At 36.0% G+C, this 14,052-nt stretch overlaps 1 protein-coding gene across 3 annotated transcripts in view; it reads right to left on the bottom strand.

Annotated features, from left to right (window-relative positions):
* Positions 1 to 14,052, bottom strand: part of NARS2 (asparaginyl-tRNA synthetase 2, mitochondrial) — a 125,514-nt gene that overhangs the window by 59,908 nt on the left and 51,554 nt on the right. For 2 of the 3 annotated variants that reach the window (XM_032852969.1, XM_032852970.1), the window contains exon 6: positions 5,335 to 5,429. The exons of the other annotated variant lie outside the window; for it this stretch is intronic. In XM_032852969.1, the coding sequence (XP_032708860.1) occupies positions 5,335 to 5,429 (95 nt within the window). The remainder of the gene's footprint in view (positions 1 to 5,334; positions 5,430 to 14,052) is intronic. 3 annotated transcript variants of the gene reach the window in all.

Genomic DNA, 14,052 nt, shown 5'->3' with positions numbered 1-14,052 from the left:
TTGTCTGAGAAACTGGAACTTTTATACATTGTTGGTGGGATGGCTGTAAAACAGAATAGGCACTGTGGAAAACAGCCTGCAAATCCTCACAGAGTTAAAATTACCATGAGACCCAAAGGTTCCATTCCTAAATACCTACTCAAGAGAAATGCAAACATGTTTACACAAATACTTGTACTCAAATATTCATAGTAACATTAGTAATAATAGCCAAAAAACAGAAACAACTTATAGGTCCATTATTACCTGCTGAATGGATAAACAAATGTGTTACACTCACACATATAATGTTATTTGGTAATAAAATCAAATGAAATACACACGCTACAACATGGATACTGAACATATTATGCAAAATAGAACAAAAAATGATACACTACATATTCCATTTATATGAAATACACAGAATGGGCAATTCATAGAGACATAAAATAGTTAAGTGGTTGCCTGGAATGGGAGGGAGGATGGGGAGTGACTGCTAATGAGAAAAAGTTTCTTTTTGGGTGATAAAAATATTCTTTTTAAAAAAATGTATATTTTATTTATTTTTTGAGAGAGAAAGAGAGAACAAGCCGGGGGGAGAGACAGAGGGAGCAGGAGACTCCCTGCTGAGTGGGGAGCTAGGGCTCCATCCCAGGACCCTGGGATCATGACCTGAGCTGAAGGCAGATGCTTACCAACGGAGCCACCCAGGCACCCCTGATAAAAATATTCTTAAATTAGATTATGGTGATATTTGAACTGTGAAAATATACTAAAACCCACTGAACTGTATACTTTAAAATAGGTGAATTTTATGGTAAATAAATAAGAAATCTCTCAATAAAGCAGTTTTTAAAAATTTGGGCTTGCTACGTTTACATTCTCATTAAAATTCTAATGAAGTTTATTTTCACTAACTCCTTATTTATACTTCCGCAAATTTTTCATAAGATGGGATAAAAATATTTATTATAAATAAGGCCCATTACCCCCGGATGGTAAATGGTGATGTCTATTTTCTTGGTATACTGAAGGTTAATCAATCTTCCTAAATGGACACTTAGATTGTTAGTAGTACTTTCCCCCTAGTATAAACAAAGTTGCTTTCAACATTTCTGTTTATACACCTTTACAGAGTTGTAAAAAAAATTCCTAGAAATGAAATTCTAGGTAAAAGGTATTTCTGTAAAGGCTGTTCCAATTGATATTTCCAATAGCAATGTTTAAGAGAAAAGCATGTTTTATCCTGAAATATCCTTGCCTTCATAGTTTACTAAAAAAACACATAATAAGGAAAAAAACACCTGTTAACAAAACACCAAAAGCAAAAAGCAAAACAAAACACAACGAACAAAAAAAGAAAAGCAATAATCATCAAAAACTCTTTCAAATACATTAGGCTATATTACCTGTTCCAATTCTGACTCTAACTGACAAGAAATGGAAAATTTTATTATATGACATTTCTGAATGTAGGTTTTGCAATTTAGTGTATTTCCAATTCTCTCAGAATAAACATGTCACTTACAAATTATATTTATAGGAAGATTGTAATAAAAATACTTAGCTTTCTTTAAAAAAAATGTATAGCTCTATCTGCCCAGAGGGTTTAGGAGCAATAATCCACCGCCAGTAGGAAGGTACCCAATGACTGAATCTTGGCTTCTAAGTAACACTTTCCAATATAAGGAACCAAGTCTCTTTGGAGAAATGGCTGCTTCAAGGGCCAGGGTAGGGAAAATAAAAAATAAGGCTAGGATAACTGCCAAAACTTGGAAGCAACCAAGGTTTCCCTCAGAAGGTGAATGGATAATCTATGGTACATCCAAATAATGGAATATTGTTCAGAAATGAGCTACCAAGCCACAAAAAGATGTGGTGGAACCTTAAATGCATATTACTAACTGAAAGAAGATTATCTGAAAAGGCTACATACTATATGATTCCAACTATATGACCTTCTGAAAAAGGCAAAACTCTGGAGAGAGGAAACATATCAGTGTTTGCTAGGGGTTAAGAGGGAGGGAGTGATGAGTAGGAGGAGCACAGAGGATTTTTAGGGCAGTGAAACTATTCTATGTGATACTATAATGACAGATATGTGTCATTATTACTCATTCATCCAAAACTACAGAACGTACATCACCAAAAGTGAACCCTAATATAAACTATGGACTTTGAGTATTAACACGTGTCAGTGTAGGTTCACTGATCATAAAAAATAAGTACATAAAACAAGTAAATAAATATGGGCTATTTCACACTACCAGAGAATAAGGAAGTACTCAAAAAACAAAAGGATAAGGGCATGTCAAAAGGGTATTACAAGAGTCAATCTGAATGAGTTCCCAATAGCTAAAACTAAAACAGTTGGAGTAACAAAATATATAACATGCATGGAATTAGAGTATAACCCAACATATAAAATAAATGAGTCCATCTTGATATAAATGATTACAAAAATAAATAAGGGTGAAGAGACAACAAATCTCCCAAATAGAAGAATTCCAAATACTCTCCCCTTCAGGACATGATGCTTAATTTCATCTTGTGCTTCCTAACCCCTCATTCCCACCTCCAATAAGGGTGGGGTAGACCTAGTGACTTACTTCCAAAGGACGAAGAAAGGGAAAAACAGTACATTTTCAGTGGAGAAAATCAGCAAACACTATCTAATCCAAGTAATAAAGGTTAATGTCACCATATGGATATCCCATACCCCTGATGATGGTAAGAGCACTTCTCGGTATTCTTTTCAAAAACCCATCTGACTCCAGTTGAAACACGAGAAAAACAACAGACAAATCCAGATTGGGATACATTCTACAAGTCACGAAAAACAAGGAAAGACTGAGAAATTGTTACAGACTAGAAGACACTGGAGGAAACAAGACAATCAAAAGTAATGTGGGACACTGAATGGGATTCTGCAAGAAGAAAGCAAGCCCTGGTGGAAAACGTGAAATCCAAATAAAGTCTGGAATGTAGTTAACAGTAATAAACTAACAATGGGTTCTTAGTTTTTGACAAAATGTACCATGGGAATGTACAATATTTACAGTGGGGGAAACTGGGCAAGAGGTGTACATTAGAAGTCTGCACTGTCTTTGCAACTTTTATATATTTAAAAATTACTCAAAAATAGAAAGTTTATTAAAAACAACAATAACTACCAAATTAAACTTTAAAATGGAGCCATAAAACCACAAAACCAACATAGATATCCTTTTGGAAAATGTTAAACTTCTAAATTTAACTACATTTACTATATTTTGAAAGTCTGTTAAATACAATTAAAGAAAAGGCTGAGGGAAGACTAACAATTTCTTACTGGAGATCAAATCAGGCATTAATCGGAAACATGAGGTACTGCATACTAATAATCCTGGAACTATGCATATTCAACTAGACACATTTGACTGACATGATTAGGAATACTTCGAAACACATTAAAAAAAATACAGAAGCTCATATCCTGCCAATTTAATCTTCTGTCAAGTTTCACTGTATACTGTGTTCTGTGGTTCACTGTACTTTACCAGGAAAGTAGGAACATATTTAATCCACTAGGGGTATTATAATGGCAAACCCTTGGTAAACTTATACCTTTCACATATTATGACACTTCTGAAGGGAAGGTACTTTGCTTCTAACATTATACATTGCCAGCGGGGTGCCTGTGTTGCTCAGTTGGTTAAGCATCTGCCTTCGGCTCAGGTCATGATCCCAGAGTCCTGGGAGAGAGCCCAGCACTGGGCTACCTGCTCAGTGGGGAGCCTGTTTTTCCCTCTTCCTCTGCTGCTCTCCCTGCTTGTGCCCTCTCTCTATCTCTCTGTCAAATAAATAAATAAAATAAAATAAAAACTTCATACATTAAAAAATGAATACCAAAAATTTAAGAAAGATTATCTAAAACTTGGATATAAGGCCAGAAGGTAGATAGCGTGCCCTTTCTTTCTTTGACAGAGATCACAAGCAGGCAGAGGCAGGCAGAAAGCAGGGTGTGGGGGTGGGGGGCAGGCTCCCCGCTGAGCAGAGAGCCCAATGCAGGACTGGATCCCAGGACCCTGGGATCATGACCTGAGCGGAAGGCAGAGGCTTTAACCCACTGAGCCACCAGGTGCCCCTAGCGTTCCCTTTCAATGGAATAACTGGGGACACAGATTTGTTCAAAGGTTAATTACTTATGAGAATGTACTTTGCTCCATTATTCTACTGACTACTGAATTAAATATCCCACATTAAGTAAAGTTACACGTTAACTTGTAGATTTCTGTCTAGTAGAGTTACAAATAATTTTTGTCAGGTAGAAGAGAAAATTCCAAAGGTTAAGATTTATTGGTCTGTAGGATATTAACCAGTTTGTAACTAACGTGCAGCGTTGGTGGTATAGTGGTGAGCATAGCTGCCTTCCAGTTTGTAACTAACCTCACAATCTAATTCTAAAATTCCTTTATTAAATTGCCTATATGAATACACAGCTCTTCAAATGCTCTCTGAACCAGCCTTACTATTTTCCTTGTTCCCTTAGTAATTTATGAATTGAATAAAATATTTGATACATGTTCACTTCATACTTGTATGAGTCATGATTTTAATTTCTTAAAATCATGCTTTGAAAGGCATAAGGAACTTTCCATGACATGCCTGACATGACCTTTTCCACCCACTGCTCTGCAAATCCTATAGTCTCACAGGGCTATTGCAATAAGTTTTTTGCACAGTATTCTGAAAATATTGTTAATAATCTTGTTATCGGAATTATCAAATAATACCTTTTATTTCAAAGATAAATCAGAAAAGAATCTAAGTGTATGTTATTTTCAAGGCCATGTGATCTGACGTCTAAGACTTTCTAATTTGTTACATGTCACTCCTGATGGTTCTGTGAGTTAATTTTCCTTATTTAAGCTAATTACTTAAAAAATTTTTTTCTTCCATCTGTTCCAGGTACCTATTTGTTTCTAAATGCAAGAAGCTAATACCTGGTTCAGATGTGAACTACACGTAACTGCCTTTACTTTCATAAACATGATTAATTACATTTAAATTTTGATTACATATTTTTGAGATTTATGAGAAAAGAAAAAGATTAGCAAAAAGAAAAAAATCACAACTTCATCTTTGCAATGTTACATTTTTCATTAAAATCAAAAGTCTAGACTAATGTGATTTTAGGAAGAAACCTGGTTATTGTCAAGTCTAAATGTACTTTCTAGTCAATAGTGAACTAATTGTAAACACCGATTTCAATGTGTAGGTTTTGGCATGGTGAAAGAAAGCATTATTTCACTCCCACCCAACCCATAATCAGTAGTCCATTAAAGCAAAAGAGAAAAGAAAATTCTGTACCCTGACATCACTTCTAGGTGAAGTTGTCCCGAAACAGTTAAGAAAGCAGGAACATTGAAGAAATTCTCCTCAGGCACCTTAATTTTGCTTGAAGGCTGCAAATGAAAAACATGAGCCACAAAAAGCTATGAGATATTTTGCTCTGCTTTCACATTCACATACGTGCCACAACTAAAATCACAATGCAATTCAATATATGCGAGGACAGATCATTTTCATGAAAATAAAGGCAGTTCTCAGTACAATCCTAAAAGAGAAAATGCCTACTTAGAAATTGCTAAGGTCAAGAACATTTGCTCCACATATTCAAAACATAAAACCAAAGGACAAAGTATTTTTGTCACAAGATACAGTTCTCCCTAAAAAGTGATTCTGACTAAGAGACAAACAAGGAAAGAGATTGTGAATTAAATTTTTAAAGAATTTTTGAAAAAATACAAAATCTCTTAAAATTCTGACCCATGACTGAAATTTGATTTTCTCAAAGGAATAGCCTCTAGAACATGTGTTGTCATGTTATTAAATTTTTAATAATAGTATTTTTAATGCAGATTTTTATAAATACATTATAAACTTTTACATATATTAATTTAACTTCCACCACAATGCAGAAGAGCAGAACTCTTTTAAAGATACAGGGAGCAATTAATTTAAAGATTTTATAAACTTACAATATAGATATGGTGATTATTCTAGTTAAAACAGGTAGGAAACAGGCCAGTCATCATTTATAACAAACTATAAAGTTATTTGGGGGTCAAATGCACTTATTTTACTTTTTTAAAAATATTGCTTATTTATTTATTTGACACAGAGAGAGACAGAGCACAAGCAGGGGGAGGCGCAGAAGGAAAAGGATCAATACCCAAGTCAAAAGCAGACGCTTAACAGACTGAGCCACCCAGGTGCCCCATAAACACAATTGAAATAGACAACTAAAAAAGCTTCTGGATCCAAGTATGACTATTATACTCACTTTTTTGGATGAAAGTTAATTTCTCTAGTCTTGTATTTCAAATTGTGCATTTATTTTAAAGTGCTTTAGTGTAATGGTACTGTTACTATAAAAGCAATAAGGCCAATTTTAGGGGTGCCTGGGTGGCTCAGTGGGTTAAAGCCTCTGCCTTCGACTCAGGTCATGATCCCAAGGTCCTGGGATGGAGCTCCGTATCTGGCTCTCTGCTCAGCAGGGAGCCTGCTTTGTCCCCTCTCTCTGCCTGCTTCTCTGCCTACTTGTGATCTCCATCTGTCAAATAAATAAATAAAATCTTTGGGGCACCTGGGTGGCTCAGTGGGTTAAAGCCTCTGCCTTCAGCTCAGGTCATGATCCCAGGGTCCTGGGATGGAGTCCCACATTGGGCTCTCTGCTCAGCAGGGAGCCTGCTTCCCTTCCTCTCTCTCTGCCTGCCTCTCTGCCTACTTGTGATCTCTGTCAAATAAATAAATAAAATCTTTAAAAAAAAAAGCTATAAAGCCAATTTTAAATACACAATAGAGAATGTGAGAGTCCTTTAAGAGACTTAGTATAAAATACTGAATTACAGAAACACATGAAGACATCTTATTTAATTCCATTGGTTCTAAAAATATTGCCTATCAGATACAGGCATATATGTGTATGAATGAGAAATCTAGTGTAAAAATTACCAATTGAAATCATTCATTTATTTTGTAATTGCCTTTTATTTTTCAAACTTACTTTGATACTGGTCCTAAATGTCCTATCACTGCTTTTTAAAAATCTATCTTGGAATCCCATATTCACTGAAAGGATATTTCTTCTAAGGACTCAAGTACATAAGACTAAAATATTTGCCCTGACCTGTGCTTGGATTTCCAAAATAAAAAAGTATGTTTTCTGTAGTTCCTCACTACTTAATAAATAATTATGTTTCAAATAAGGCCCAGCACATTTATAAGAATATTATTATTTTCTCCTTTCCTTCACCTCTTTCGTCTATAATTTGTATTTGTATTCTCTCTTGACTTCTCCTAAGTGATTTCTCTTATTTCCTGTGCATATAAAAGTCTAGTCTTTATGACTACCTTTTAGTCTTTCACTTATTAGCATTTGTACAAAATAGAATCTGATCCTCTTACATCTCTTAAACGCAACTTATTTAAATAGGTATAAACATATCGCTACTTCATCATGCCATCCAATGTCATACATACTTACATACTGAAATTCCTACTACAGTTTTAAAAATTACTTCTTCTTATTTCTCCTTTACATTACAACTTATGCATTACATTGATTTTTAAAACTTCTGAATTAAGTTATACTACCTATACATTTTACTTCAGGATATTAAAGGGACATTATGAAATATTTTAAAAAAGCAATTGCTGAGAGTGGTGTAGATAAACATGGTGGGATAGATTGCTCTGAAGGGCTGTCCCTCCATGGAAAAACTGAAAATAATGAGTAAAAACTGTTAGAATCAACTGTGGGGACTCTGGAAAACAGTTAAAGGTTTCTAAGAACCAAATGCTGAATCGAGAGAGGAAATTTAAAAATTTTAGACTTCACCAACAACAGCAGACGGCATATTGTCTCAAGAACACATGCAATATTGTTCAGGACAGACCATATGCTAGGACATAAAACAAGCCTCAATAAATTAAAAAAGACTGAAATCATACAAGTCCTTTTCTTTGACTGCAATGGAATGAAACTAAAAATGTTAGGTGGTGCAGGTGCTTAGGAAAACAGTTTCATGTTTCCTTAAAAAAGATAAACAAAGAATTACTATATAACCTACCAATTCTATTCCTAGGTATATACTTCAAAGAATTAAAGCCAGGTACTCAAATACAAACATATACGTTCATGTTCATAAGAGCACTATTCACAATAGCCAAGATGAAAACAACTCAAATGTCATTGACAGATAAATAAACAAAATGTAATATATATAAACAATGGAATAATATTCAGCCATAAGATGGAATGAAGTACTTATATACACATTAAAATAAGACTAAATCTTGGACATGTTATGCTGAGTAAAAGTGAGACATAAAAGGCCACATATTGTATGATCCCATTTGTATGAAATGTCTGAAAGAGGTAAATCCATAGAGGCTGACTAGGTGAGAGCCATGGGTCTGGAGGGAATAGGAGATATGGGGATGGGGCATGAGGTTTGTTTTTGGGATAATGAAAATGTTTTAGAACTTGATACAGGTGGTAGTTGTATAACATGATAAATGCACTAAATGCCACAAAATGTACCCTTCAAAATAATTAATTTTATAAGAATTTCACCTCAATTTTTTTTAAAGATTTTATTTATTTATTTTGACAGACAGAGATCACAAGTAGGCAGAGAAGCAGAGAGAGAGAGAGGAGGAAGCAGGATCCCTGCTGAGCAGAGAGCCCGATGCGGGGCTCGATCCCAGGACCCTGGAATCATGACCTGAGCCGAAGGCAGAGGCTTTAACCCACTGAGCCACCCAGGCGCCCCTCACCTCAATTTTTAAAAAAGTATATATAAATAAGTAACTATTGGATTTGACAGGGTAAAAAACTAACATGGCGGGGGCGCCTGGGTGGCTCAGTGGGTTAAGCCTCTGCTCAGGTCATGATCTCAGGGTCCTGTGATTGAGTCCCACATCGGGCTCTCTGCTTGGTAGGGGACCTGCTTCCTCCTCTCTCTCTGCCTGCCTCTCTGCCTACTTGTGATCTCTCTCTGTCAAATAAATAAATAAAATCTTAAAAAAAAAATAAAAACTAACATAGGATTGCAAATTTAAGATTTGTAATCTTAAATACTTCTTAGTAATGAAGAAAGAATAAAAAAATACCGATTATGCATCCAATTTTGTGACCTTGCCAGTGCATTGGATTTCTTTAACTAGATTCCCACACTGCAAGTAATAAATGACAAATTTATGACAAATTTATGAAAAATGGACAAATTTGACATTAAAATTAAGGCTCTCTATTTAACAAAGGAAGATACAGGCAAAGTCAGAAGAATAACAGATTAAGAAGAAAATATTTTCAGTGCGCCTGGGTGGCTCAGTCAGGAGATAATGCGAATCTTCTTCTTGGGGTTTAGAGTTTGAGCCCAATGTTGGGTGGAGAGATTATTAAAAAATAAAGTCTTTAAAAAAAAAAAGAATAATATATTTTCAGCACCTAAAATTGACAAGTGATTAATGGACAGGACCTATAAGGACCTGTCGACAAGAAAACAAGAAAGAAAAAAAGCTGCTCCCCAACGGGACAAGGGATATGAAAAGAGATTTTTACAAAAAAGGAAAATTTGCATGGCTAAGATATATGAGAAAACACTCAAATTCACTACAAACAAAAGAAATGCAAATGAAAATAAGGCATTTTAAGAAGAATTCATTACATATACCAGATTGACAAAGATTACAAAGTTATTTAAGGTCAAGTGTAGGTACAGATTCAGAGTATGGTAGACAGATATCTAAGATGTGCCCAAGAGTCTCAGCCCCTGATTTAGTTAATTAACCACTAAGCCAGGAACGGCCATGAAGGATTTTGCAACTAAAGCTCCAAATCAGTGAGCACCGGCAGTACTCTCTCTGATATCAGCCGTAGTAACATTTTTCTACATATGTTTCCTAAGGCAAAGGAAATAAGCAAAAATAAACTATTGGGATTATATCAAAATAAAAAGGTTCTGATCAATGAAGGAAACCCAAAACTAAAAGGCAACCTACTGAAAGGGAGAAGATATCTGCAAATGATGTAGCCAAAAAAGGGTTAGTATCCAAAGTATATAAAGGACTTACATTAACCTAACACCCAAAAAATGAATAAGCTGATTAAAAAATGGGCAGAAGATACACATAGACATTTCTCCAAAGAAGACATTCAGATGTCCAACAGACACATGAAGAGATGCTCAACATCACTCATCATCAAGGAAATGCAAATCAAAAGTATAATGAGATATCAACTCACACCTGTCAGAATGGCTAAAATCAAAAAGATAAGAAACAAGTGCTGGTGAAGATGTGGAGAAAAAGGAAACTTTCTCTTGGAAATGCGAACTGGAATAGCCACTGTGGAAAACAGTATGGAGGTTCCTCAAAAAATTAAAAATAGAACTACTCTATGATGCAGTAATTGGGCTACTGGGTATTTACCCCAAAAACACATAAAAATACTAATTCAAAGGGATACATGCATCCTTATGTTTACTGCAGCATTATTTACAATAGCTAAACTATGGAAGCAGCCCAAGTGTTCATCAATAAATTAATGGATAAAGAAAACATGGAAGAGATACACATATAACTATGTATATGAGAATATTATTCAGCCCTAAAAAAGAATGAAATCTCGCTATTTGCAACAACATGGAAAGAGCTACAGAGTATATTGCTAAGCGAAGTAAGTCAACCAGATAAAGACAAATACCATATGATCTCCCTTACAAGCAGAATTCGAAAAACAAAACAAACAAGAAAAGGAAAAGAAAAAAAAAGAGAGAGGCAAATCAAGAAACAGACTCTTAATTACAGAGAACAAACTGATGGTTACTAGAGGGGAGGTGGGTGGGGGGGAATAGGTGAAATAGGTGACAGGGATTAATGAGCATACTTACCATGAGGAGAAAAATTAAGAAATGAGCAAAAAATGAAAAAAAATGAGATATTTGTCCTGCCTTACAGTTTATTAAAAGATCAAAAAAAAAAAAAAGAAAAAAAAAAGAAAAAAGAAAGTTCCAAATCAGATGGCCTCAAGATTTGGAGACTTTCTGGGCATTCCCAACCTAACCACATGAGCCCTTTAAAAGCAGAAATGTTTTCTATAGCTGGTTGCAGGAGAGGAAGTCAGAGATTTGAAGCAGGAGAAGGATTCAACAAGCTGTCCTTGACTCGAAGATGGAGAAGGCCACATGCAAAAAAGGTGCTTAGGGGGCGCCTGGGTGGCTCAGTGAGTTAAAGCCTCTGCCTTCAGCTCAGGTCATGATCCCAGGGTCCTGGGATCGAGCCCCGCATCAGGCTCTCTGCTCAGCGGGGAGCCTGCTTCCACCTCTCTCTCTCTGCCTGCCTCTCTGCCTACTTGTGACCTCTGTCTGTCAAATAAATAAAATCTTTAAAAAAAAAAAAAAGGTGCTTAGGACAGTCCCTAGGAGCTGAGAACAAACTAGCCAACAGTCAGCAACAAGATGGTAACTTCAATCCTAGAACTACAAAGAACTAAATTTGGCTGATAGCAGAAATGAGTTTGAGAGAGAAAGTCAAACTACAGAGGAGAATACAACGGGCACACACATTGCCTTCAGCCTTCTGAGACCCTGAGCGGACAACCTAACTACACCATCCTGGACTGATGATATACAGAACCGAGTAATAACGGGTGCTGTTTGATGTTGCTAAGTTTCAAGCAATTTGTTACAAAGTCATAGAAAACCTGGGGCGCCTGAGTGGCTCAGCTGGTTAAGCGTCTGCCTTCAGCTCAAGTCATGATCTCAGGGTCCTGGAATTGAGAATTGAGCCCTGCATTGGGCTCCTTGCTTCTTCCTCTATTTCTGCTGCTCCCCCCTGCTTGTGCTCTAGTGCACATACCTTCTCTCTCTCTCAAATGAATACAAAAATCTTTAAAAAAAATTTTTTTTTCTAACAAAGTCATAGAGAACTAATTCATCGGAAAACTGGAACCCTCTCATAAAGTCGTGTAGTGTACACTGGTACTACTATTCCGGAGAACTTCACGAAGTTAAGAATACATATACCCTATGACCCAAGAATTCCATGCCTAGATATATATTCCAGAAAAATTTTTATACAAGTCATTAGGGAATATGTTGAAGACTATTTGTTGCAGTACTTTTTTTTCTGGGTGTTAACTTAGAACAGGACAACTTAAGAGTCCTTAACTAGAAGAATGAGTAAGTAAAATGCAGCAAATACCATTGCATATTTTGTAGCAATGAGAAGCAACAAATAAATGTACCTACGTGGACAGAATTTGAACAGAGTTAAACGGGGAAAAGTAGGAAACAGAACAAGATACAAAATATGTTATCATTAATGTAAACTAAAAATCACATACAAAAGGTCATTCATATTTTATGAGGCTACACACACAATAAAAGATGATATTTCAACATTAAAGTGAGTACCTCTGAGAGAGAAGAAAAAAGAATGGGAGCAGAGACTGGGATAAAGAGGAAAAAAATAAAACAAGAAAGGGGCTGTGATGAATTGTGCTTTGTCAGCTTGGCATTACTGCTCCCATTGAAACGGAGGACTATGTTTCCTAAAATTCCCCTTCCTGCTTAGTTCCAGGTTATAGTTGGCCATCTCTTATTGAGAGGGGATGTGCAAGAGATTTGAGAAGAGAAAATAAAGCTGATGTCATGACTCTTAGAAAACTGGGGCAGTCTGACACGGTGACACACACACTGAGGTGCCTGGTGATCTCTAGTTTCTAGCTTGTCTTCCATACTACTGACTATCCTGCTTTAAGACAACCACCAAGTGCTGCACTGCAATTACTACAGAGTAGATTAGATTAGATTAAATGCATTCATGGCTTCAATTTTTCACACCTCTCTGTATGAACACCCCTTGTCATATCGCATGCTAAATCTGAGTTTGGCCAAGTGACTTGTTTTGACCAATGATATGGTAACAAAAATTGACAAAAATAGTGGCTTGAAAACGATGCTTGCGCATTTCCATATTCTTTCTTGGATCTATGCCACCAAAGAGATCATGCCCTGATTAACAAGACAGAGAAATCTGAAAGACATGTGAGGCCATCCTCGATTGGCCAGCTCCCAGCCAAACCATCAGCTAACCAAGTCCAACAGAGATCAGAATCACCCAAATGACCTGTAGACTCATGGGAAAGAATAAATGATTTTGTTACACAGTAATATGATACGAGTGCCTTGCATAGACCAATAACAGTGTACCATGAATGAAAATTGTTTAATTCAACTTTGTACTAATGAGGTTAAAAGAATAGACATTCAGATATATACAGATTTACAGAAACTACCATACCCAATATGCAGTAAACACTTACTATGTGCCACACATTGTGCTAAAGAGCTTATAAGCAACCTAATAAACTATTAGTATTCCCATTTACAAAGGAGAAATTGAGACAAAGAGGTCATTTATTCAACTTGCCTGATGTGATGCACAGTATGAATCAAGGTGGCCTGGCCAGAATCTCTGTCTTTAACCACAATGTGATAGTGCCACATAATATTTTGAGGATTCATAAGAAATAACAATGGTTGATTCCGGGGAAGGATAGCAGATCATTAGGGAACCAAGGTGGGATACAATCCTTCTGTACTTTTAAATTACTACCTTTTGAACCGTGAACTATATCATCTGTTCAAAAAATACATTTAAAACAATATATATTTTTTTTAAAGTACAATCTGAGGTACTATTAGCAAATACTCAAATGGTATATGGGTTTTATCCCATGTATTCTTTTTTATTAATTTTATTTTACCTTATCTTTTTTAAAGACATTATTTGAAAGAGAGAATGAGAAAGAGAGAGGGAGGATGAGTTGGGAGGAAGGGTCAGGGACAAGCAGGCTCCCCACTGAGCAGGGAGCCTGATGTGGGGCTTGATTGCAGGGCCCTGGGATCATCACCTGAGTTGAAGACAGAGGCTTAACCCACTGAGCTACCCAGGTGCCCCTCGTGTATTCTTTTTTAAAAAGATATGTTTGTTGACACAAGCAGATTTCATTTA

Source organism: Lontra canadensis, unplaced genomic scaffold (assembly GCF_010015895.1).
Source record: "Lontra canadensis isolate GAN:19392208 unplaced genomic scaffold, GSC_riverotter_1.0 scaffold7, whole genome shotgun sequence".
NCBI classification, from domain to species: domain Eukaryota; kingdom Metazoa; phylum Chordata; class Mammalia; order Carnivora; family Mustelidae; genus Lontra; species Lontra canadensis.
Note: the sequence above shows the minus strand (reverse complement) of the source record. Positions and strands in the feature narration are given on the sequence as shown.